General features: G+C 41.5%; 1 protein-coding gene across 14 annotated transcripts in view; it reads left to right on the top strand.

Moving 5' to 3' along the window:
• The window catches only part of caska (calcium/calmodulin-dependent serine protein kinase a), a 206,193-nt gene that overhangs the window by 134,501 nt on the left and 46,338 nt on the right, over positions 1–25,354 (top strand). For all 14 annotated transcript variants that reach the window (XM_059500239.1, XM_059500236.1, XM_059500240.1 and 11 more), the window contains exons 3-5: positions 3,907–4,012; positions 5,436–5,513; positions 7,718–7,790. In XM_059500239.1, the coding sequence (XP_059356222.1) occupies positions 3,907–4,012; positions 5,436–5,513; positions 7,718–7,790 (257 nt within the window). The remainder of the gene's footprint in view (positions 1–3,906; positions 4,013–5,435; positions 5,514–7,717; positions 7,791–25,354) is intronic.

Here is a 25,354-nt window from a genome sequence, read left to right as displayed (position 1 = left end):
AGCTTGATTTGACATTTTGTTGTTTTAAAGCATGATAGCACAAGCAGAGTTTGCAAGCTAAACATTTCAAGTTGAAGATAAAAATGTCTGTTCTGTAAACAGTAGTGGAGCATAGTTCTTGTCAAGTGTCATAAAAACACTTTATTTTATGGATTTTATTATGGGCCTTATTTTTCCCTGTAAAACATGATTTTGCTCTATTGGCTCCCATAACTTAAAATCTCATATGCAATGTTTGAGTGGTGGTTTAGATAAAGAAGATCTATGCAGTAGTGTGGTGTAAATCACTCAGGGGAGTGTCTGGTTTATGGCTTATCAGTTACCAGCATCTGGGCTGGTCGTTCTGATTGATGTTCGCTCTATTGCATAGAATACTATTACTTTTTGTTCTCACTGATAGAGAACAGGTTCAACTGAGCAGATGTTGGTTTAAATGTTAGCATGTTATTGTCAAATATAGAAACAGAACATCCATCAACTGAAGTTTTGCAGTGAGTGGAACTTGTGTGATTTTAATTAGAATGTGTGATGTGGTTTCGTTTGCATTGCAGCAAGCTGTCCTCACACAGTATTGACGGTATGTGTATCCTCCAGTCTGTGTAGCTTCACTGAAATCTGCAATGATATACTGTACAGTAAGAGGTATTTCCCTGCTCTTACCAACTGGGTCACAACTGATGAAACAAGTCAGGAAAGGGGGAGGACTTTCCACTAGGGATGAAGTGTGTAAGTTAAAAAAAAAACAAAAAACAGAGTAGTTTTAGGAAAGAACAAGGTACTAATGCATGCACATTCTATGATGCATTTTGCTATTCCGAGTCATGGTTTATGTGGTTAGCATGTGTCCCAACACTCTGAGGTGCACATTTCCTTTTCTGTTGTTTTGTCTGCTCTGTGTCTTTTAAGCAAAGCTGATTGTTTCATGGTGTTTGAGCTAGTGTACATTGATGTTTTAGCTTTACCAAGCTGTCTCTCACATGCTAATGTCAAACTAATTTCACAGTGACACAAAGCATAGGTTAGTCTTTATTTTATGCTTTATTTTTTTCTAGCTCCACAGCCTCTCCAAGTGTTTGATAGTGGAATTTATTGAAAGGTAAAAAAAAAAAAAAAAAAAAAAGGTAATACAAATAAAGGTATTATTTATCTATGTGTTTATTCATTTACAAATATCAAGAATTACATGGGTCAGAGGACTTGTCATAAAACGTTCAATAATTGGATATTTTAAAAGATTTATTTACCTTCTCTTGAAAGGCTTTAAAGGCTTTAAAGTCTTTGTCATTTCCGGTTTCATGGACTTTGCACTGGTTGCACAGAAGGAATTTGATGTGGGAGACATATATATATATATATATATATTTATAAATATATATATATTTGAATACTTTAATTGATCTGTAAATGTTTTTTTTTTATCCTTTATTGAATTATTATTTTTTTTTAGTTTTATCCATGTAATTCCTTGATCTATGCAAATGAGACCCCTATATATGTGAATCTCACATTCCATTCATGGCACCAAAAAGTCTGTGGATGCTACATGCACTTTTACAAGTGGTTTGAACTGAAATGTTTGTTGGCAGTGTGTGTACACAACCACCCTATAATGATAAAATCTGTTTTTCTTTTTTTATATCATTAAATGTTTTTCCCCTTTGTCAAATCGAGCAGATCTCAGATGCATATCTGTGTAGTCAAATCGAAAGGCAGATCGCCTTTTCTAATAATGTGCTATTTAGCAAGTTTCAAGGTGAATGTGGCAAAAGTAAACAGTCCCTCAGCGAGTGGCTCAGAAGAGAGGGGTGGGGTCAGCTGAGCTAACTTGAATTTAAATGAAAATGCTACAAAATGGCTTGCTCTGAAAAGAGGGTAAAAAGGGTGTTGTTTTATACAGTCGTGGCCAAAAGTTTTGTGAATTACATAAATATTGGAAATTGGAAAAGTTGCTGATTTGGGTTAGAATGGCAGACTTGACATGTTAAAAGGAGGGTGATGCTTGAAATCATTGTTCTTCCATTGTTAACCATGGTGACCTGCAAAGAAATGCGTGCAGCCATCATTGCGTTGCATAAAAATGGCTTCACAGGCAAGGATATTGTGGCTACTAAGATTGCACCTAAATCAACAATTTATAGGATCATCAAGAACTTCAAGGAAAGAGGTTCAATTCTTGTAAAGAAGGCTTCAGGGCGTCCAAGAAAGTCCAGCAAGCGCCAGGATCGTCTCCTAAAGAGGATTCAGCTGCGGGATCGGAGTGCCACCAGTGCAGAGCTTGCTCAGGAATGGCAGCAGGCAGGTGTGAGCGCATCTGCACGCACAGTGAGGCCAAGACTTTTGGAAGATGGCCTGGTGTCAAGAAGGGCAGCAAAGAAGCCACTTCTCTCCAAAAAAAAACATCAGGGACAGATTGATCTTCTGCAGAAAGTATAGAGAATGGACTGCTGAGGACTGGGGCAAAGTCATTTTCTCAGATGAAGCCCCTTTCCGATTGTTTGGGGCATCTGGAAAAAGGCTTGTCCGGAGAAGAAAAGGTGAGCGCTACCATCAGTCCTGTGTCATGCCAACAGTAAAGCATCCTGACACCATTCATGTGTGGGGTTGCTTCTCATCCAAGGGAGTGGGCTCACTCACAATTCCGCCCAAAAACACAGCCATGAATAAAGAATGGTACCAAAACACCCTCTAACAGCAACTTCTTCCAACAATCCAACAATAGTTTGGTGAAGAACAATGCATTTTCCAGCACAATGGAGCACCGTGCAATAAGGCACAAGTGATAACTAAGTGGCTCGGGGACCAGAATGTTGAAATTTTGGGTCCATGGCCTGGAAACTCCCCAGATCTTAATCCCATTGAGAACTCGTGGTCAATCCTCAAGAGGCGGGTGGACAAACAAAAACCCACTAATTCTGACAAACTCCAAGAAGGGATTATGAAAGAATGGGTTGCTATCAGTCAGGATTTGGCCCAGAAGTTGATTGAGAGCATGCCCAGTCGAATTGCAGAGGTCCTGAAAAAGAAGGGCCAACACTGCAAATACTGACTCTTTGCATAAATGTCATGTAATTATCGATAAAAGCCTTTGAAACGTATGAAGTGCTTGTAATTATATTTCAGTACATCACAGAAACAACTGAAACAAAGATCTAAAAGCAGTTTAGCAGCAAACTTTTTGAAAACTAATATTTATGTAATTCTCAAAACTTTTGGTCATGGCTGTACTACCATTGAGAAATTTTAACCAAACTACGTTACAGACTTTTCATTAAGATCCTAAAGAATCATATCAACTTTTGGAAAATTGGCATCCGATGACCCCTTCAAGAAGTTGAGGAAGTGTGAAACCCACAGCATGCAAAGACTAATGTGGTTCACACATGCAGAATACTTATTCATTGTATTCACATGTCTTCTAATGGCTGTGTAATTCTTGAATGCCAACAGTTTTAAATACAGATGAGAAGAGCAGCGGTGTGTGTGCGGGGTCGTCCACACAAATGTCTGTTTGTGCACTATTGCACATTTTTGCTATTTGTGCAAAGTCCTGCATCTGAATTAGTGTATGAACTAGTTTTAGTAGTGAAAGATGCAGATGTGAAATATGGCGTTGAGCTTGACTTTTTTTATTAAATTGGGATATTACAGACAATAAATGTCTAAATAAAATTACATCATACTTTGTTTCAGTTTAGCATTTTTATCAAACCTTTGAATATGAGTCTTATCTTATTATTTAGTAGAAAATTAAATTAGACTGAAAACTATCTCTGATCTTTTATTAAGCATAGTAATTCTGAGTGGCTTCCTGGGTGAAATAATATGTACTTTAGAAAAAAAAGCTAAATCAATAAACTTGACTTGAATTGAAACTGAAATTTGCTGGATCTTTTTGTCTTCCTGTAGATCTGAAGAGAGAAGCAAGCATCTGCCACATGCTTAAACATCCTCACATAGTGGAGCTTCTTGAGACCTACAGCTCTGATGGGATGCTATACATGGTGTTTGAGTTGTAAGTTTTCATTCTGAGCAAATCCGCACTTGTTTTAACATTCCTTTATTCTTTATTCACATCAAATTTTAACACATCCATGTGGTTTTAGTATATGTGAAAGGAACTTCAAGGTTATTTTGAAGCATATTGTGAAAAAGTTAGGTCAGTGAATTCTAAAACGCATTTCAAAACAAGGCATAAACATGCTGTGCTCTGTCCTGTGTAGCATGTGTTTGTTACTCTCTCAGCAGGTTTGGAATAGGGTATAGGTTTTGTTTTGTAGTATAGGGTGAGCTTTTTAATTCCTCAAATGCTAAATGCTCATATGCTTATCTAAAGTGCAAAGCTTTTCTCAAATAACTTTCATGCAGTGTGAGCTCTTATCTGAAGAAGCGCAGCTGCCTCTTAAGGGATTTTTTTTTTAAGGCCTTAAGAGACCCGAGCCGACACAAAAGCAGGGGCTTCCAGAGCTTTGCTGCCCCCTGGAAACAACACCATTACGGTCTTAGTGTTAAAGCACTGGGAAATTTTTCAATCAGAAAAGTGTTCATTTCTGCAAATGGCCATAGTTAACCCAGTCCATATTTCATAGTTCAAGTTGTGCTCAGAGATAATAGACAAGTATCAACTTGAGACAGGCCTTGCAATAAACGTCTCCCACACTGAAAGTTGCGAAATAACACCACCGTCGCAGTTCTCCAAAAATTGTTTTTAAAACTCTTGTTTTTAAAGTGCCCCTGTTATGGGTTATGAAAGGTTTATATTTTGGTGTTGGGAGTCCCTAAACAACAGGTTGACTCCCAAACAATTCGCTCAATGATTCTTTTTTCCAAACAGCTCCTTTTGCGTGATGCTAATCTGAAGTGATTGATCCAATTACAACGCTAGGGATAGGAGTCAAACTCTCTAACCACTAGGCCAACCCCCCCCCCCAAAAAAAGCAGCATTTGTGAGCGCAGTGCTGATTTGTTTACAGCGTTACCAGGGAAACAGCTATTTTTACCGCTCTAAAAGAGGCACCTAGTGGCAAAGAATGAATTTGGATTTTTATTCAGACCAACGCGATGCTAATGTTTCACTACTTAACGACTCGTTTCAATGATTCAGAGTCAACTCTTTCTTTTGAGAGACAATAACTTAACAATAACTATACATGGTGCACTTTCAGATTTTAAACTTTGCAAGATATTTTCATTCACTTAGAGCTGTTACACACTGCATGAAAGGTAATTTTCAAAAATCCATAATAGAAGCACTTTAATATAAACCCCTATGGGGGGATTTTGGATGAGATTACAGTGTAGGTGGAGTCAGACAAAATAGATTTTTACTCTTGTCTTACAGATATATAAAGTTAAACCAGAAATAGATGTTAAAACTGATTGTGCCAGTATTTGACTTTACATTGCTGATGAGTTTCCTGACTTGTTCTGTTTTTCAGCATGGATGGCGCAGATCTCTGCTTTGAGATTGTGAAGAGAGCAGACGCTGGGTTTGTTTACAGTGAGGCAGTAGCCAGGTAAATACTTTTGAGCACGTTCATCCATTTCCTGTTCCTGTGCTGTTCTTAAAACCCCTTTGCGGTCAAAGATCGTCAACGGCCCCAGATTATTGTTGTTTCACTTTCACAGCACGTTAAACATCACACTGTGGAAAAATTGTGCAATCAGTAGAAAGATTAAAGACTATAGCTTTGATATTTGACCACTGTTTTGGTAAAACATTGTTGCAGTAACAGTAATTTAGATATTTATGTCAGGAGTGCAAAATGATAAATCCGTATTATAGCAAATTTTGAATAGAAATTCACCACACATTCATGTTCAGTCACGTCAGCAGTGGTTTATTTGTGTTCACATAGATTCACTGAACAGCATCAGTAAGGGATTACAGTCCAAAGATGCATTTACATGGAGATATATAGATATATTTACTCGTTTACTTCATATTTCTTCAGACAGAATCATCATTTCTATTCATTTTCCACTGATTTACATGATCTGATGAAGCTTAGTAGCTCCCTAGGCTCTCTGTGTGTTTACACTCTTCCTTGGTCGCACTGTGACTCGCTATAACTGATTTGTTGGTAAAAATGTCAATCAAATTGTACATCTCATCCTGCCCCGTCATCCTGTGATGTTTCTCCTGTGTACTTCCTCGTACATATCTGACCATAACAAACGCAGATAAACACCTTTACACAGAGAACAAAGATAATAAACACACAATTATGAAAGGAAATGCTTTGTATGTGATTTACTTGAGATTTGAGGCATTTTGAAAACCATAAAGAATATGTGCATCAGAAATTCTAATTTGTGCAGCGATATAAAAGACTATAAATAGCATATTTTTACAACAGTAAACAACCAAATTCCACATGAAGTTATCACAAACACTGGTTGGTGGTTTGAAGTGAGTTTTGAGTAAAAGTGTAGTAATAGTTTCATAAATTGCCTTATGTAGCTTGATGCTAACGTTAGCTCTAATGCAGCTACATACAGTAGTAGGTGCATTTGGTCATAATAATTCACGTAAGGTCGTAAGAATATGTTTTGTTGCATTTTTATAGTAAGACTTTTAATAATAGTTGGGTAAATGTATACTGAGGTTGATTGCTGGGAAGTCGTGGCCTAGTGGTTAGAGAGTATGACTCCTAACCCTAAGGTTGGCGGTTTGAGTCTCGGGCCATCAATACCATGACTGAGGTGTCCTTGAGCAAGGCACTGAATCCCCAACTGCTCCCTGGGCGTCGCAGCATAAATGGCTGCCCACTGCTCCGGGTGTCTGTTCATGGTGTGTGTGTGTGTGTGTTCACAGTGTGTGTGTGCACTTTGGATGGGTTAAATGCAGAGCACGAATTCTGAGTATGGGTCACTATATACTATATACTATATATACTATACTATATGCTGTATGTCACTTCTCTTTTCACTTTCAAGCGCTGTGGCTTGGTAAACCTTAAAATACCAGAACAAAGGCTAATAATGGCTGAATAAAAACAAAAAAATAATGATGAAAGAATAATGCGGATTATGTCTCATAGCTGGCCGATGTGTGAAAGGCTTGTTTCGTAAGAACAATAGAATCATGAATGGGGCAGTTTGCTGGTCCAGACATGAGATAATAGCACACAGGACAGCTTACAGGGGTCATAAATACATTTTATTAGCCTTCTCTAAAAACACTCATGACATGGTGCTAGAAAATGTTTCATAAAATTCACAGTTTTAGATATTATATTAATGCCTTTTCAAATGAAGCATTAGGGGACCTGTGGCATTAGCTTTATTATGTTTCTAAAATCATATCCTACATCAACAAATGTTTTTATACATTTAAAAAATATGTTTTTAATATTTTTATTTTAGTTTTCATGTTTGATTTTATATATCACTATTATCATAACAGTAATTATGATTCTTGAACAGTAAACTTTAAAAGTGTCAACTTTGGGAACATATGTTGATTATGTATCTAGTCAGAAAGACTCCTGAGCAGCAACTTGTTTATTTTGGGTATGTCGAAAATGGGGGGTGACAGATAAGGGTTTTAAAGTTGTTGACAGAGTTCATCCCCCCCGAAAGAAAATGTTGTCATCATTTATTCACCATCATGTAGTTTCAAACCTAGTTCCATTTTCTTTCTTTTCAGGTAGACAAGGCCAATGAAGTTTGAAATTAATATAGGTTTCTGTCATTCTCTGCTCTCCTTCTTTTTTAGTCATTACATGAGACAGATCCTAGAGGCTTTGCGGTACTGCCATGACAACAACATCATTCACCGGGATGTGAAGGTAAGTTCAGTGGTGTCTAGTACTTAAGATGACTGCTGACCAAAGCTCTTTGTTACATATTGACATGTCTTAGCAGTTTTCAAACTTTTGCAACTTCCCCCTTCTATTGTATGGTTACATCTTACCATAGCATTGTAAGAATACACAAGGCTGTTCTCTTTTCTTATTAATAGCCTTCAGCTGTCATTACAAGGAAATGAAATGGGAAACTAATATAAAATGATGTCATATGATGATGCTAAAAACATTATTTTGTGTATTTGGTGTAATGAAATGTGTTTGTGTGGTTTAAGGTTCAGGCTGCGCCACGTAATCATAAAACCATGTCTACATTTGTGTTCAGAGATACGTCAAACAACAGGCGCTACTCTACATTGCTCAAAAATAGCTAATTTTTTAAATATGTAAATGTACTTCTAGACTGTGAGTCAAAACAGCTTGTAGTCTACTCTACCAGGATCAGGACACAGTCCTCCGTAAAATGTGCTGCACACATCTGAGTATTTGGGTTGACCTGTTCAGGAACAGTGTTGTAAATACAACTTAACCACTGATTTCTAGTTGTGTCCTCTTTTTGAAGACCAAACAAAGTAGTTCTCTTACGAGAGCTCTCTCGTACTGCGTCTTAGCTAAGACGCTACGGGAAAAGTCTCTTTTCACGAAATACTGAAGCAAAAAATTATCCTTAATTTTGTATTTTTGTAAAGCGCATTTTCGCGCCCTTCTTGCCACTTCCCGCCGAAACGGGTGTGGCCCAACCTATAAAAGGAGCTCGAAAAGGCTGACTCACCTGATTTTTCATCTCTTCAGCGAAGCTCACGCATCGCTGGATCACGAGGAAGCAAGCGCCGTCTGGAAGAGCATATCAGCAGGACGAGCCATCCTGAAGCCGCTGGCACCGCCGCCTTCCACTGCCGTTCCTGCTGCGCTATCCGGCACCCATATCCTTTATAATCCTTGTTCTGTGATATTCTGTGTGTGTGTTCGCCCTGCGACGCACATTCACAAAAGAGCTGCGTCTTTTTAAAGATGCCTTCGTGCGGCTCGTGCAGAACCCCGCTCAGCGAAGGAGATCGTCATGTCATCTGCGTCTCCTGTCTGGGTGAAGACCATGCAGCGCTCGCGCTCGCTGATGGCGGATGTCCTCATTGCGAGTTGATGCCTATGGTGACTCTGAGGACTCGCCTGGCATCCTTCTCGAAGCCTGCATCATCCGCAGCGCCGTAAGAAGCGCCGCTCGCAGCGCCTACCAGAACCGCCTCCAGCTCGGCCGAGCTCGCCGGTTCCCTCCGCTTCGCCGGTCTCCCCTGCATCGCTTCCCGATGCTCAGCGTCCGCTGCTTGCCGACGCGTCATCGGAGGAAGTGGATCTCAGGCCCGCGTCGGAGGAAGAAGACACGTGCTCTCTGCTTGCTTCGGGCAGTGAGGGTTGGGCGAGCTCCGTGGATCTCGCGCCCGCTGCTCAGAGGCCCAGCAGACGGGGGGATATCGATAAGGAGCTGATGCGTGTACTCTCGTTGGCCGCGGCGAGCCTCGGCCTCGAGTGGTCTGCACCAGCGCCCCCTTCACGTTCCCGGCTGGATGGTAGCTATCTTCCGGATGAGCGCTCTTCCTCAAGCTCAAAACACGCCCCTTTTCTTCCTGAGCTTCACGAAGAAGTGGCGAAGGCTTGGGACGCTCCATTCTCGGCGAGAATCCACTCATCTGTTTCGTCAGCATTCTCCACACTGGACGGTGCTAAGAACAGAGGCTACCTGTCACTTCCGCCGGTGGAACAGGCTATAGCAGCGCACCTTTGCCCGCCCTCTGCTGGACGGCGGACTAAGGCGGCGTTGCCATCCAAAGCCTGCCGCATGACGTCATCGCTGCTCGCACGGATATTCTCTACTGCTGGGCAGGCTGCGTCTGCGTTACACACCATGGCGATGCTACAGATTTTCCAGGGCGATCTTCTCCGCAAGCTGGATGAGATGGGACCTGAAGCGATCTGTCTCGCGGATCTGAGGAGTGCTTCGGATCTCTCCCTCCGCGCTACTAAGTCCGCTGCACAGGCCATGGGACGGGTTATGGCTTCCGCTACGGTGGCTGAGAGGCATTTGTGGCTGACGCTTTCTGACATCAAGGAGTCTGAGCGCGCTGCGTTTCTTGACGCTCCGCTAACTCCTGCCGGCCTCTTTGGATCTTCCGTCAACGAGTTTGTGGAGAGATTCGCCGAGGACCAGAAAGCTTCACAGGCGTTCAAGCACTTCTTGCCGAAGCGCTCCAGTTCTGCAGCTAGCCGCTCTAGACCTATATATAATATACTCGCAGATATATTGAGTCCCACGGGACCCGCTCAGCCTCCCTCCAGTCGGTTAAGCGCCGGAACGGGGTCGAGGATGAGCGATCTGCCCGCTGTGATCAGCGCGCTCCCCGCCTCAGATGCGCAGCACACTCGAGCGCCGCAGTTGCCCAGTCAACAGAGCGCGTGTCACATCCAGCCCTTAGCCATTCATGCAGATGCATGGTCAGCGCTTCCAGGGGTTTCGGATTGGGTGCTAGGCATTATAAAGAGAGGCTACTCGCTACAGTTTTCTCGGCGCCCACCGCGCTTCTCAGCGCCCGTCGAAACTACGGTCAAAACAGAAGTAGCACACATACTTCGGGCCGAAATATCAAAACTGTTGAGCAAAGGGGCTGTAGAGCCTGTGTCTCAAGCTCAAAGCGAGGGGGGGCTGTACAGCAGATACTTTCTGGTGCCCAAGAGAGACGGGGGTCTCAGGCCCATACTGGATCTAAGACAGCTGAACAAGGCATTGATGAAACGCAGTTTCAAAATGCTCACGACCAGGAAGCTCCTCGCGCAGATTCGCGGAGGGGACTGGTTCATGTCAATAGATCTGAAGGACGCGTATTTTCAAATACAGATAGCGTCAAACCACAGGCGGTTTTTGAGATTCGCCTTCGAGGGCCAGGCATACCAGTTTGCAGTCCTGCCATTCGGCTTGTCCGTAGCTCCTCGTACGTTTACGAGGTGCATGGATGCAGCGCTCGCTCCTCTCAGACTCAGAGGCATACGAGTGCTGAATTATTTGGACGACTGGCTGGTTCTGGCCCGATCACGAGCGGAGCTCGTGGACCACAGGGCCGTTTTACTCGATCACCTCGAGAAGCTCGGCCTCAGTGTCAATTGGGCGAAGAGTTCGCTGAACCCCAGTCAGACGATCCTGTTTCTGGGTATAGTTCTGAACTCGTGTTCCATGACGGCGCGACTGTCACCACAGCGCACGATGGGCATTCAGCGCGCAGCGAGTTCTTTGAGTGTCTCTCAAACACTGTCAAAAGATGCTGGGTCTCATGGCCTCAGCATCTCCGGTTCTGCGGCTGGGCCTGCTCCGCATGCGCCCCCTGCAGTTCTGGCTGAAGGCTCGGGTGCCGCGCAGAGCGTGGGCGTCTGGCCGGCTGCATTTCAAGGTCGATCAGAGCTGTGTTGCGGCTCTAGCACCTTGGACAGCGAACGGCTGGTACCGATCAGGTGTAAGCCTGGGGACTTCCCCGAGTGTGAAAATGGTGTCGACAGACGCCTCCACTTCGGGATGGGGAGCGCTGCTCGAAGGCAGACCGTCCTTTGGCCTATGGTCAGAACGGGAAAAGCTCCATCATATCATCTGCCTGGAAATGCTGGCAGTGGAGAACGCGCTGACGCGCTTTTGTCCCCATATCAAGGATCACCACGTCGTAGTCCGTTCGGACAACATGTCCGTGGTGTCCTACATAAATCGCCAGGGCGGTCTCGGGTCCCGAAACCTGTACAGGCTGACGGAACGCCTCCTGATTTGGGCTCAACGCAACGTGCGCTCGCTGAGAGCAGTGCATGTGCCTGGACTGCAGAATCTGGGTCCAGACAGGCTGTCCAGAGGCAATGTCCCTACGGGCGAATGGTCTCTACACCCGCAAACAGTTCGGCTGTTTTGGGAGAGATTTGGCATGGCGGAGGTGGACCTCTTTGCGTCCCACGAAAACGCTCACTGCCCCACATTCTTTTCCAAGAACGAAAGCGCGCTGTCACGGAAGTTGCCTTGCTGCCCGCTTTATGTGTTCCCTCCCGTCTCCCTCCTTCCGCAGGTGATAGAACGGGTGAGAGAAACGAGATGTTCAATACTGCTTGTGGCACCTCTTTGGAAGAACCAACCATGGTTCCCAGATTTGATGCAATTAGCAGATGTCGCCCCATGGCCGGTACCGTGGAGGAGAGATCTCCTCTCGCAGGCCAGGGGCTCGATTTGGCACCCTCAACCGGAGTTGTGGTCCCTCCATGTATGGGCACTCAACGGTTACCCGCTGATCTCGCAGTGGGAGTGCTAAATACCATCACTCAGGCTAGAGCTCCGTCGACACGACGTCTGTATGCCTAGAAGTGGTCGGTGTTCTCCAGCTGGTGCACAGCTCGAGGTTATTCACCCCTTAGTTGTGAGGTGACGGAGGTCCTCTCCTTCCTACAGGAGCTGTTGGATAAGGGCAGAGCCCCATCCACGCTCAAAGTTTATGTGGCGGCCATCGCGGCGTTTTCTGAAACGGCGTCCGGTCAGTCAATAGGAAGGAACGATTTAGTCATCCGGTTCCTCAGAGGAGCTAGGAGGCTGAATCCTCCCAGACCTCCGTCAGTCCCTATGTGGGACCTCGCGGCGGTTTTGGAGGCCTTGAAGGGTCCCCCTTTTGAGTCTATCCAATCGGTTAGCCTTCAGCATCTGTCGTTCAAGACAGTATTCTTGTTGGCTCTCGCTTCTGTGAAGCGTGTGGGTGATTTGCACGCGCTCTCGGTGAGCCAGTCGTGCTTGGAGTTTGGGCCCAATGACTCAAGGGTCATACTCAAACCTAGGCACGGTTATGTGCCGAAATCCCTCAACACACCGTTTCGGGCTCAGGTTATTGCCCTGTCTGCCCTGCCGGTGTCAGGGGAGGATGGAGACTCGAGTCTTCTTTGCCCTGTCAGGGTTTTAAGAGCTTATGCATCTCACTCTGCTGCCTTTAGGCAGACGGAGCAGCTATTTGTCTCGTTCGGTGGACGTTCCAAAGGAATGGCTGTTTCGAGACAGACTCTATCCAGATGGATAGTTGACGCCATAGCGTTAGCTTACGCTTCCAGGGGCCTTCAGTGCCCGTTGGGCGTCAGAGCACACTCCACAAGAGGCGTCGCCTCGTCGTGGGCGTGGTCTACTGGGATCTCCTTGCAGGATATATGTATGGCGGCGGGTTGGGCCTCGCCGTCTACATTTATCAGGTTCTATAACCTGGAGGTTCCCGCCTTGCAAGCAAGGCTGCTGTCGGTATAGAAGAATCAGGGCCCTGAGGGGAATTCTGAATTCATGAGCGCTATGCGCTGCCGACTGTTATATGGGCAGTATTGCGTAGGACCCGCATTGCCACATTGGTCAGGCCTTGCCTCGGCTGTGTGATGTCATATTGCCGCATCTACGGATGCTGCTAGATATGGGACGGAGGGCTTTCCCCCTTTTCTGTCCCGGACTCTCTGTGAGTCCCTCAGGTGACTGTGCACTGTAAATCCTGGGCGTTGCTTCAGGTTTATTGGTGTGTGATCCCTGCGCGCACGGCATTTTACATCGGGTTCCCGTAGCGTCTTAGCTAAGACGCAGTACGAGAGAGCTCTCGTAAGAGAACGTACTCGGTTACTAAACGTAACCTCGGTTCTCTCTAGAAGAGCGAACGAGTACTGTGTTCTCTGCCTTGCGTACGATTCACTCTGGTTCGCTTCGGCGATGAAATAAATCAGGTGAGTCAGCCTTTTCGAGCTCCTTTTATAGGTTGGGCCACACCCGTTTCGGCGGGAAGTGCATCAGCCTGCGCTCGATAGGCTGTGCAGTTGCCGCAGAACAAGCCAATGAGCGAGCGAGCCGTCTCGCCTATGGCTGTGTACTGCTGCAAATGCGCTTTACAAAAATACAAAATTAAGGATAATTTTTTGCTTCAGTATTTCGTGAAAAGAGACTTTTCCCGTAGCGTCTTAGCTAAGACGCAGTACTCGTTCGCTCTTCTAGAGAGAACCGAGGTTACGTTTAGTAACCGAGTACGTTTGCTTTAACAACAAAACGTACAGTGTCTTTACAACATTGCAGCAGTGGTGGCAGCAACAATAAAGTTACACCTTCTTTCTTTGCGTGAACATTTGGGCGGCGTTATGAAAATCATCCCACATCATTTCAAAAACGTGGGGGGGGGGGTGTTTAAATGAGGTGTTTTAAGAGGACGTGGATGGGTCTAAACTTTTATAAAGAATATCTCACTGGGTTTGATATTTTAGTCTTTGCAAATTTAGGGATCTTATCTATTCACAAACAGCTTGTAACACTCCAAAGAGAAAGGAAAACTTGAAATCGCATCATATATCTCATATCATATCTCACAACCTAGAAATAGAAAACATAACTGATGTTTCTCAACAATCGCCCACTCTTACAGGTACTAAGGGAAAATGCTTAATATATGCCGCTATGCTAATAAAAATGATCAGACCAGGACATGTGGTTTACTAACATTGAAGAAATGTGCCATTTAAAAAAAATGTTGGTTAACCAATGTGCCAACTGTGCACCGCCTCCCTCCAATACATTCTGTATTATAAAAAATGCATTAATGCTTTGTATAGTACATACACATTTTTAAATGATACGATAAAAAAAAAACAATAGGCCTATTTGATTTAAGCTGTTGTTAAGTAATTAAACTCAGCTTCATTGTTTGTAGAGAGATACATACGCAGACATTTTACACACTGTCTCTGTCTCTCTGTCTTTGTTTCTCTCTCTGTCTCTCTCTCTCAAAATGGCCATATTTTAGAAAAAATTTTTTAGTTTGCATCACTGGATATAGCTGTCGGTCATTTAACATTTCTATTGTAAACATATTTGTTTACGTAATTTTTTGCAACTTCATCTTACCTCATTCTATTTAACATTAAACTGACGCGTCGCGCTCTGCTTGTCAACAGTAAACCCCGCCTTCTTTGATTTGATTGCCCATTTCTGTCATTTTGACATTGACAAGCGCTGTTAGACCGTTAGACCTTTGATCTGAAGAGATGTGCAGAGGTCATGTGCGCATCCGTAGACTAGTGCAGATTAATTATCACACTTTAATAGTATTTATAGCTCCTTACAGGCTGTGTGCCTATGAGAAGTTATTAACTCAAAATGTACGTCAGTATGCAGTTTTCCCTATTGCTCGCTGCCAGCGATCATCCCTCAGCGTGCCATAGGTTGCCGACCCCTGGTATATGTGATATGCAAGAGAAAATTAAACATTTGCATTAGCCTCAGAGAAATGCAAATCTACCATCAACTGCCTTAGGGCAATCAGATCTTATTAGAACAAAGATGATATTGATGACAAAGGACTGTGAACCATAATTTTCTCCTGTCACCCAGTCTTCACCTGTATTTTACTACATTGTAGGAATCAATGCTTAAAAAGGACAAAGTAACAAAGACATGTTTAATGTTAATACAGATTCATATTTCTAATAAATTGTGTTCTTTTGAACTTCATTCATCAAGGAAGATTCTTCCATCAAAGATTTCTTACTCAAACATTAGCATTGTTCTTTGTGAATTGCCCTGTGTTTTTAGTATATGCACCATTGATATGATACTACATCAATCAACTTTTTAAGTATTCTGTCTGGATACATTTAGACTAAGATTTGCCTTTTGATTTGACTGATTATATTCTGATAAAATGGCTTTATGGAGCTAGCGATCTGGCTGAGATTAGGTGCAAAAGCAAAATAGGTAACTATAATCTTGCTATTTTATAGGAGTAATGATGCACACGTTGAAGCTCCTGACATTTTCTACAGATATTTACAGTCTGTAAAGTAATAGCCTTTAATGCTGCTGTCATAGCCTTTAATGTAGCTGGATACCTACTCCACCATGCAACATAACCTTCAACATTGTCACATACGTGTGCTGCATAAAAGTGAAAGCACTGTTTTGCAAGCACACATACTTTATTTACACAACTCAGGGTTTTTCCTGGCTCAAAATGAGGCGGAGGTGTTGCTATTCTGATCATGTGCACAATGTACCCACCCTTCAACTGGCTGAAACAAACACTTTTTTTACACACAATATATTTTAGGCGCAATAAAAAATTAAATGATTTAAAAAAATTACAATTCTAAAGTTACATTTTACAAAAACAAACCTGTTGAACATGAATTTAAATTAAACATACCAGCTGAAAGGGGTCCTTTTGTATAGGTGAACATATAACATTAGGTTGTTAAACATTTCATGAAACTGAAAATCTTTTTTCCACTCCTTATAGTCTCCTGGTCCACATTGCATTGATCCAATATACATTTATCCACTTAAAGTGTCTTTCTAGAAAACAAAATATTTTCTTACAACTTTAGGTGAATTCTTCTGATTAGTGTTGGGCGATATGGTCATTTTTCAGATCATCATATCGTCAGCCCGTGAGATCGACGATACACGATATTATCGTCCATGGGTCGAGCAAGAGAGAGACTCTTTGTTCTTGTCATAGCATAACTATTTGGTGTTTTAAACCACGCAGGTGCACGAGAGCGAGCCTATGGAATCACCAGTAATCAAAAAAATGTACAAAAAATTTACTAACGTTAAATATAAAAAAACTGTATTTAAAACAGCTAGTTCATATATAGTCGGACGCAACTGTCATATCACGCGTCCTGTGACAAATTTGCCGCATCTGTGCACAGAAGTTATCAGTCTGCAGGTTTACTGAGCTCATCACTTCCGGGGTGTGAGAGGACGCTGGCTCAGCTGGATGCCGCTTCTCAACCCATGTGTTTTAGTTATTTGTTATTTTAAAATTTGTTTTATTTTATTTTGCTACCAACTTTTTAAATGATTTAATAGCCTATTAGGCCTACCTCTCATCTCGGCATTTGGGTGTGGGGTTCCTGTTGGGCTTGGATTGCTGGTCGCTTCTGGGGTGGTTCCTCTGCGTTCTTCTTGTTTCGGGTGGCGGGTGCCGGGTGCGGCGCCTGGACGGGGCTGGAGGCTGTGTCGTCTCTGGTCTGGGGTCGGTGTGTGTCTGCGTGTGTGGATTCGCCGGCGGTCTGTTGCTCCTGCGGCCTCTGCGTTCTGGTTGCCGGGCAGCTCCCGCGACTCAGAGTGTTGCGATCTTCACAATTTTATCAGGATTCCATTGGATGTGGGCATGCTGTTTCCTTTTGCTGCATTCTTTTCACTGATGGTCTGTGCTGTGACTGGATCCTGTGGAGCACTGGAGTCAGGATTGTGGAGCTCCAACATGATAAGGTACTCACATTCTGAGCTTTTTTCATTGGATCATCATCTGCCTCCCAGCGCCTGTATTATTAAAACTTTGCGATCATTCAAACTTTTGCATCGGCCAAGATATTTGCATCGTGGCTCACGCCGATGTCTCTATCCTTCACCTGCTGGAATAAATGTACTTCACTCCTCATTTAGGCGTTCAAGTCTTCTGAACTCTCGTGGCATCTGTTCATCTAACTTACATTTTCCTCAGAAAACGTTGCAGAATTGCGTAAAGAACGCAAGGTCTAAAATTAGACTTGCTCAATTAAATGTGCGTTCAATGAACAAGAAAGCCGCACTGCTTCACGATATAATATTGGAGAGAAAACTTGATTTTCTCTGTCTCTGTGAGACATGGCAGCAACCAAATGACTTTTACAATCTTAATTTAGCCAAACCACCTGGATTCACCTACATTGACAGACCTAGACTCACTGGTAAAGGTGGTGGTCTTGCTATTCTATACAGATCTGATTTGTCTATTGCAGAAGTAACAATACCTGCTGTGTCATCTTTTGAATGTTTGACTATCAAAGTTAACTGCACTTCACCAGTACTAGTTGTTTTAATCTATCGCCCACCTAAGGCTGATGCGAGGTTCTTTTCTGAACTTGCAGAATTATTGACTCTGCTAAGTCCTATTTGTCCAGACATGCTGCTAATAGGGGACATGAGTATTCATGTTAACAATCCAAACTGTTCCTCTGCAGCGGCCTTCCTGCATGTGTTTGAGTGTTTTAGCTTCATTCAACATGTTGACTTTTCAACTCATAAATCGGGACATACATTGGACCTATTATGTTCTGTGGGTGTTGGTATCGATCAGCTTTTAAAGGATGAAGTTAACTTTAGTGATCATAAATTACTGACAAGTGAATTTACAATCTCTGCCTCCCTGCAGTCTTCTAAACAGCGTGTCATATCCTTTAGAAATATTAAGAATATTGACCCTGAAAGGATTTCCAACCTTGTTGCGGAGCTTCCTGTGATTGGCTCTATTGACTGTTACAACTCTGCACTTTCCTCAATTCTTAATGTTGTTGCACCAGTGAAAGAACGAGTTGTATCTTTTTCCAAGTCGTCTCCCTGGTACACAAATGATATGCGTGCACTTAAAGCTGAAGGAAGGAAGATTGAGCGGTTGTATAAAAAATCAGGCCTCACCGTTCACAAATTAATGTTTGAACAACACCAGCTGCAGTATCATCTTGCTTTGAAGACTAGCAGAGAGGCATATTACTCTCATGTTATCAATAAAGGTGCTGCTAATCCTAGGACGTTATTTAAGACAAGTGATAGCCTTCTCAAATCTCAAAAGAAAAGTGTCTGCCCTTCTGATGAGATGTGTAATAATTTTAACAAATATTTTACAGAGAAAGTTCAGAGTATTTATAGCTCCATCTCTTTTGACTCTCCTTTGCTGACTAGTGAGTCTTACTCAAAAAAACTACCTTCTACTGCCCTTTCGAACTTTACTACTGTCAATGTAGACAATGTTTTTAAATTGATCATGACTATGAGTTCAACCACGTGCCTTCTTGACCCCTTGCCTACTGAGGTTCTAAAAAAGTGTTTATCACATGTCTGCCCTTCCATCACTGTAATTATTAACAACTCCTTAGCCACTGGCCAGGTTCCTCCGGCCCTTAAGGTGGCCGCTATCACACCTGTTCTAAAAAAAACGGGCTGTGATGTTCAAAATTTAGCTAACTACAGGCCTATTGCGAACCTGCCCTTTGTGGCAAAGGTTCTTGAACGAGTTGTTGTTGGTCAGTTACGGCAATATCTGTCCAATAACAACTTATTGGAACCATTTCAGTCTGGTTTCAGATCTGGACACAGCACTGAGACTGCACTTGTAAGGGTCACCAACGACCTACTTGTTTCTGCTGACACTGGTGCTTGCAGCATTCTAGTCCTGCTAGACATTAGTGCAGCTTTTGACACTATATGTCATATTATCCTTCTTAACAGGTTGCGTGTGTTGTTAGGCATCTCTGGTGTTGTGTTCAAATGGTTTGAGTCCTATTTAGCAGACCGTTTTCAGTATGTTTGCATGGGGAAACATAAATCTGAGGCCACATTAGTTCAGCAGGGTGTCCCGCAGGGGTCAGTGCTTGGGTCGACTTTGTTCAGCATTTATATGCTCCCACTTGGTGACATTATCAGAAAATACGGTCTGAGGTTTCATTGTTATGCTGATGACACGCAGATCTATGTTAACACTCTCCCTGATCCTAATCTTGCAATCACAGCTCTGAGCGCATGTATGGAAGAAATTAAGTTATGGATGCATGCCAATTATCTTAAACTTAATGAATCAAAAACAGAATTTCTACTTGTTGGTATGCCGGCAGCCTTGCACAAGTTTAACTGTCAAAATCTGATCACTGATTCTGATTTACTGGCCCCAGCATCACAGGTGCGAAATTTAGGTGTTATTTTTGATTCACATTTGTCTTTTGACGCCCATATCAAATTGGTTTCAAAATCAGCTTTTTTTCATCTAAAAAATATTGCAAGAATTCGACCTTTTATATCCCTGCCAGATGCAGAAAAGCTCATCCATGCATTTATCACGTCGAGACTAGATTACTGCAATGCACTATACTCTGGTCTCCCTGATAAACATATTAAGAAATTACAGTATATCCAAAACTCGGCCGCACGTGTACTAACACACACAACTGTTCAGCAGCATATTTCCCCTGTTCTTTATGAACTCCATTGGCTTCCAGTAACGGCACGTATCGATTTTAAAATCTTGATTTTAACATATAAAGCCATTCATGGGATAGCACCGGAATAACTTTGTGATCTAGTTGTTCCTTACATTCCAAATCGTTTTATCTGCTCATCTGACTCTTATGCTCTACAGCAGCCCACATTCAAATTAAAGTCGATGGGTGGTCGCTCCTTTACGGTTACCGCTCCGAGGTTGTGGAATAAACTTCCATTTGCGATAAAAAATTCGACAACTCTGGACTGCTTTAAGAGGTCCCTAAAGACCCATCTTTTTAAAAATGCTTATTGTCTTTGAAGTGTATCTTTAGATTTTTTTTTTGTCTGATTTTCCTGTTTTTAATGTATTGTTTAATTATCTTATATTATGTTTACTATACTGTGTAGCGCTTTGGGTTGGAGAAAAGCGCATTATAAATAAAATGCATCATCATCATCATCATCATCATCAGTCTAAATTTTCTGCAAAATCAGTCAACGGTGAAAACCAATAGTAGATTTCCAACAGTTTAACACTACATAAACGAATACGTTAAATATAGATTATTCAAAACATTTAAGTTCATATATATGGAGTAAAGTTGAATTGAACTGATGCATCAGTCATACAGCGCTCCGGACCGCGCGCCGCATGACGAGACCGACGCACCGCCACAGAAACAAGAATGAGATGCACTCAGTTTGTGAGGGCTCGTTTAAAATATTGCACTTATATAGGCCGTTCAAAGTGCAATGAATTACCTTATATCTGCAGACAATTTACGTCTGTTTGTGGATGGAGACTTTGTAACGGCTAAAACTATATATTTTGCATGCATCACATTATAGTGCGGTGTGCATGAAACTAATAAAAAGGTGCCAGAGCGAACTTATCATCCATAGTGGTTCTCAAATAGTCCTTCTACATCGTCACCACATAGGGAGTGTTATAAGTTAAGTGATCAGTCTTTAAGAGAAGGACTATGTGTGAACCACTATGGATAAGTTTGCTCTGCTGCCTTGTTATTATTTTGTCTTTATTTATTTGTAACGCCAAGAAGGAATTAATATCATGTATGAGAGGAGCGTGTTGCCGTGGACCAGCCATTAAATGCGTGGGACACCAACTCCTCATTTTCTATCACTTTCATTTCATGGATTTAACGAGTTATCCAAGACAAAGCATTTCAAGTTCTTCAATGACTAAGTTACAGGCTTTAATCCTCTTTTGCAAGCGCACGGTGTGTGTGTGTTTGAGATGCGGTGCTGAAGTGAAATAGCTGGGCAGTTTGATAGCCGAATTATAATAGGCTGCCTAATAAAAATAAAAATAAAAATAGTTATTATTAGCTAGTATAATATAATACATTAATAGGAGAATGAGCCTAATATCGTCTTGACTATCGACAGAGACATCTGCTTAAGTCGATATCTCTGACTATCATCAATACACAATTCTATCGTCTATCGGCACAACCCTAATTCTGATACATCATGAAATGCAATTGCAGCATGGTAACAGGTGCATTGGAGCTAACATTAGCAGACTTTGTATAAAATTAATAGTATGGTTTTAATCAAATCTCACTTCAATTCAGCATTGAGTGTTTGAAATAACTTATTTATAGTTTTACAGCTCGGCATTTCTCATGAAAACTTTCTTTATTGTTAAGAAAACACCCCAAATCTCATTAAAATAACATACAAACCGTATACTATTGTAATTGTGTGTTAAATATAGGGCCCTATGAAATCTGATTTATGTTTTCCCAAATTCCATTCAAATTTTTCCAGAATCCTTTTTAATGGTTAAATTGCATTTTATTATCAATAAGCATGTCTGATTAATTGAAATCATGGAACTTATACAATATCACATCAGTTTATTAAAAGTTTGACAAAAATGACATGTTTAGGGCTAGGGTTGGGTATCGATTGGGTTTTATTCGATACCGGTGCCTTTTAGATACTTTTAAAACGGTACCAGTGCCTAAACGGTGCCTGAATCGATACTTCTTTAAAAATAAATAAATAAAATAAAAATAAATAAAAAGGATAACATTAAAGTAAAATAAATACATAGCATTCACACGCTCCTTGGATGCTCTCATTTCCCATGCTTCCCTTACTCTAAGGCTAATAAATGTATTTCACGATCTGGGTCATTATTTATTACAAAACCACACATAATGTTTCTACTGTATCTCTGTCAATCACTCTGATATTTAGTTCAAATTAGTGCTGTCTGTCACTGTCTTTAATCAGTACTGTGAATGACTGTATGGTCATTCTTTATAAAGTTACAACAATGTCGTTTGTTGGCACATTAGTATTTTCACCCCAAAAAAGTGTTTTAAGCCACTTATTTATATATTTTGCTTTAGTATGTCAGTGGGAAATATCAGTTTACATTTCCAAACATTCATTTTGCCATAATTTTTTTATAATAATCTAGTGAGATTGTTGAATGCACAAGCAGTCTGACAACAGACTGCCTAAGACTAAGACTTTTACACATTAGTGTATGTATAAAGTATGTATAATTAGATTAAGTATATTGAAATAAGTATAATTAAAGTATGCGTTCATATGTGTTAAAGGTACAGGTTGTAGGATCTGCCACTAGAGGGCGCACTATCAAAACAATAACAACCGCGTGGTTTGATGACGCTAAGAAGGAGCGTGGAATGATGGGATTTGTGGTCTTCTACCCAACCGCTGACGGCCATCAATCAGACGGAAAGATAAATCATGGATTTAACGCGGGTTCAACGATCTGCGCGAGTAAATTACATACAAAGTCAATGCAAAGACGCGATCAGACTATGGATCAGACGCGTCCTCGTGCAGGTCTAGAGATGCGATGCCCCGCGTTTGGCGTGAATGACCCTTTATACGAATCTTGTCTTTATCTTTAGATATCTTTATCTTCCATAGGTACCGGTGCCATATTGGTACTGGGTTTTGGTACCCAACCCTATTTAGGGCACAATAAAATATTTTCTTTTGTTTCACCATATGTTTTATTGACCAAATTCTGTGTTGTAGCATGTCTAATTATTTGAATGCATAAAAACAACTTAATTTCTTCGCATTTATTCTTAAAATAGCCTTATTAAATGTTTTATTTAATGAGCGTTGGGCATACTTCAGTGTGTGTGTGTGTGTGTGTGTGTGTGTGTGTGTGTGTGTGTAGTAAATGGAACCGTGTGTCATTCATGCATACAGAGATAGGATCGCGTAATATGAGTTAATGTTCATCATATCGTGTTAATCAGTGAAAAATAATAGAAATTATGATTTTGTGTAAAGAAATATCAAGTGAACTTGTATAAATGATGCTTGCACATGACTGCCTGCCTGAGTTTTGTCATCAACCAGTGGCGACACCAAATTTTTGCGGAGGCGGCCGCCTCATTCTCTATACAAGAAAAACCCTGCAACTAAAGTACAGTAATGGAAAGTTCATCACATTTACCACAGTAGCCAGCATTCAAATAGAAACAGGAAAGGGGGTAAATGTAATGTAACAAAAAAGGAAACAAGCAACACTGCAAGACCCTTAATACCCATTTAAGCCCACCGACAACTATAGTTGCCGCAGTTTATAGTTGTCATTTTCCTTTTGTAAGTATTTTTCTAGATGTTATCCATGTTATATTTCTCAATAACATGCAAGTAAACAACAAAATAAAGGATTTCAAGAAAAAATTAAGGTATTCACTTCCCTCCTCTCACATGAGGCTGTCAAGTTCCTACCCCAACTTCCAGGAAGCATGGCGAAGGCAAACCCTCCTAAAGAAATTTCATTTTCATATTTTTTTATACTTAGTCAAATGTCCACGCGGCAACTATATTTGCCGGTGGGCAAATAACTTGTAATTAGATATCATGGGGAAATGGGGTATACTGTGTTAACAGGTTAATAAATCAAGGTTATTGGCATTGTTTAGTGCTTTTTCCTTTCATAATATCCCACCTAAAACATAACTAAACCCTTTAACTGACATTTCTACTGTACAGTAGACCTTAATTTGATAGGGAATAAATGTCAAAAGGAGGAGATGAGAGAGCAATCTTTCCACAGCTCTACTGCCCCTCTTCTGTGTCTGCTTTTGCCATGGGGGGGGTGGAGATTTCCAGTTTACAAAGGCCCTTTCACACTGCGATTCCGGCAAATACACGGGTAAAGTGGTCCGGCAATTGATATGTGCGTGCTTTCACACAGAACCCGTAAAGATCCCATAACGACACGTGACATCAGTCGCGATGTCACGTGTCGTTAGTACGAGTCGAAAACGCTAGCCACGTTATACTTTCAAGCTAGCGCAGAAAGTGAGGAACAAACTGATCTCTGCTTCGTTACAGTTTGCACATATTTTTTTGTCGCGAACGTTGATCTTCCTTCAAAACAGCCGGTAAAAGAGTCGCGCGATAACGTGTGTCATCACTTCGACACGGCATTAGATCTGGCTTTTGTTCACACAGCGCTCGTCCCGGGACTGAACCCGGCAATGTTACTAGGTCTCCGACCCGGGTTCAATGCCGGAATCAATCCCGGGACGTGTTTGCTTTCCCACAGAAGGCGACCCGGCAATGTTCCTGCAATTTGCCGAGTCTGACTTGCAGTGTGAAAGAGGCTCAAGTGACAGCAGCACTTTACTAACTTCAGGCAGTCAAACAAAAGAAAGAAGGGAAAGATAAAGAGCTAACATATGGGATTAATTGATGTAAATCATGTTTTTCACCTATTTATGACTGTCTTGTAAGGGGCAAAATATTGAGATTTTTATTATTCCATGTTCAATAAGAAGTAAATAAATAAACCAACAATCATGGGTGTAGCCTACAAATGATACTTATTTTAATAATCATATATTTAAAAAATAATATCATTAATTTCATGAATATCAAGGACTTTTGTCAAGGTTAATCCATTTGACCTAATCAATATGTGCCTATTCATAGTTTCATAGTTTCCTTCTTCTGTTGAGCACAAAAGAAGATGTTTTGCAGAATGTTGGTAACCAAACAGTTAAATGCATAATTTTCTTTCAGGTATACCCTTTTTATTATATAGATGTAATATTTTCTTAATCCTATTTATTTTTATTTATTTATTTTAAATTAATTTTTTGATTCACAATACCCTGTTGGGTCAACTTAATGGCTGCACTTTGTTCTGCACTATGTTCCAACGTTTTAAGACAAATGGATTTATTGTGTTTTCATATTCAAGATATTATAAGCTAGAAACAACTTTTTTTTGGGGGGGGGGGGTTGCATTGAATGTTCTTTGACTTTTATGCATAATTAATTTGTTTATGAATAAAGATTGAACTGTTGAAAAGTTATTTTGAGTTAGATGCCAAATGCTCTTCTCCTATTAAAATTTTACATTGAATGGGTGAATACAACATATTTGCCCACTGGCAACTATAATTGCCGCACATTCAAATATGATTTTCAGGAAAATAAACTAAAAGCTGGGGAAAATAAATGCAGAACATGTTCA

The sequence above is a fragment of the Carassius carassius genome, chromosome 19 (assembly GCF_963082965.1).
Source record: "Carassius carassius chromosome 19, fCarCar2.1, whole genome shotgun sequence".
Taxonomy (NCBI): Eukaryota; Metazoa; Chordata; class Actinopteri; order Cypriniformes; family Cyprinidae; genus Carassius; species Carassius carassius.
This window is presented reverse-complemented; position numbering and strand designations above follow the sequence as displayed.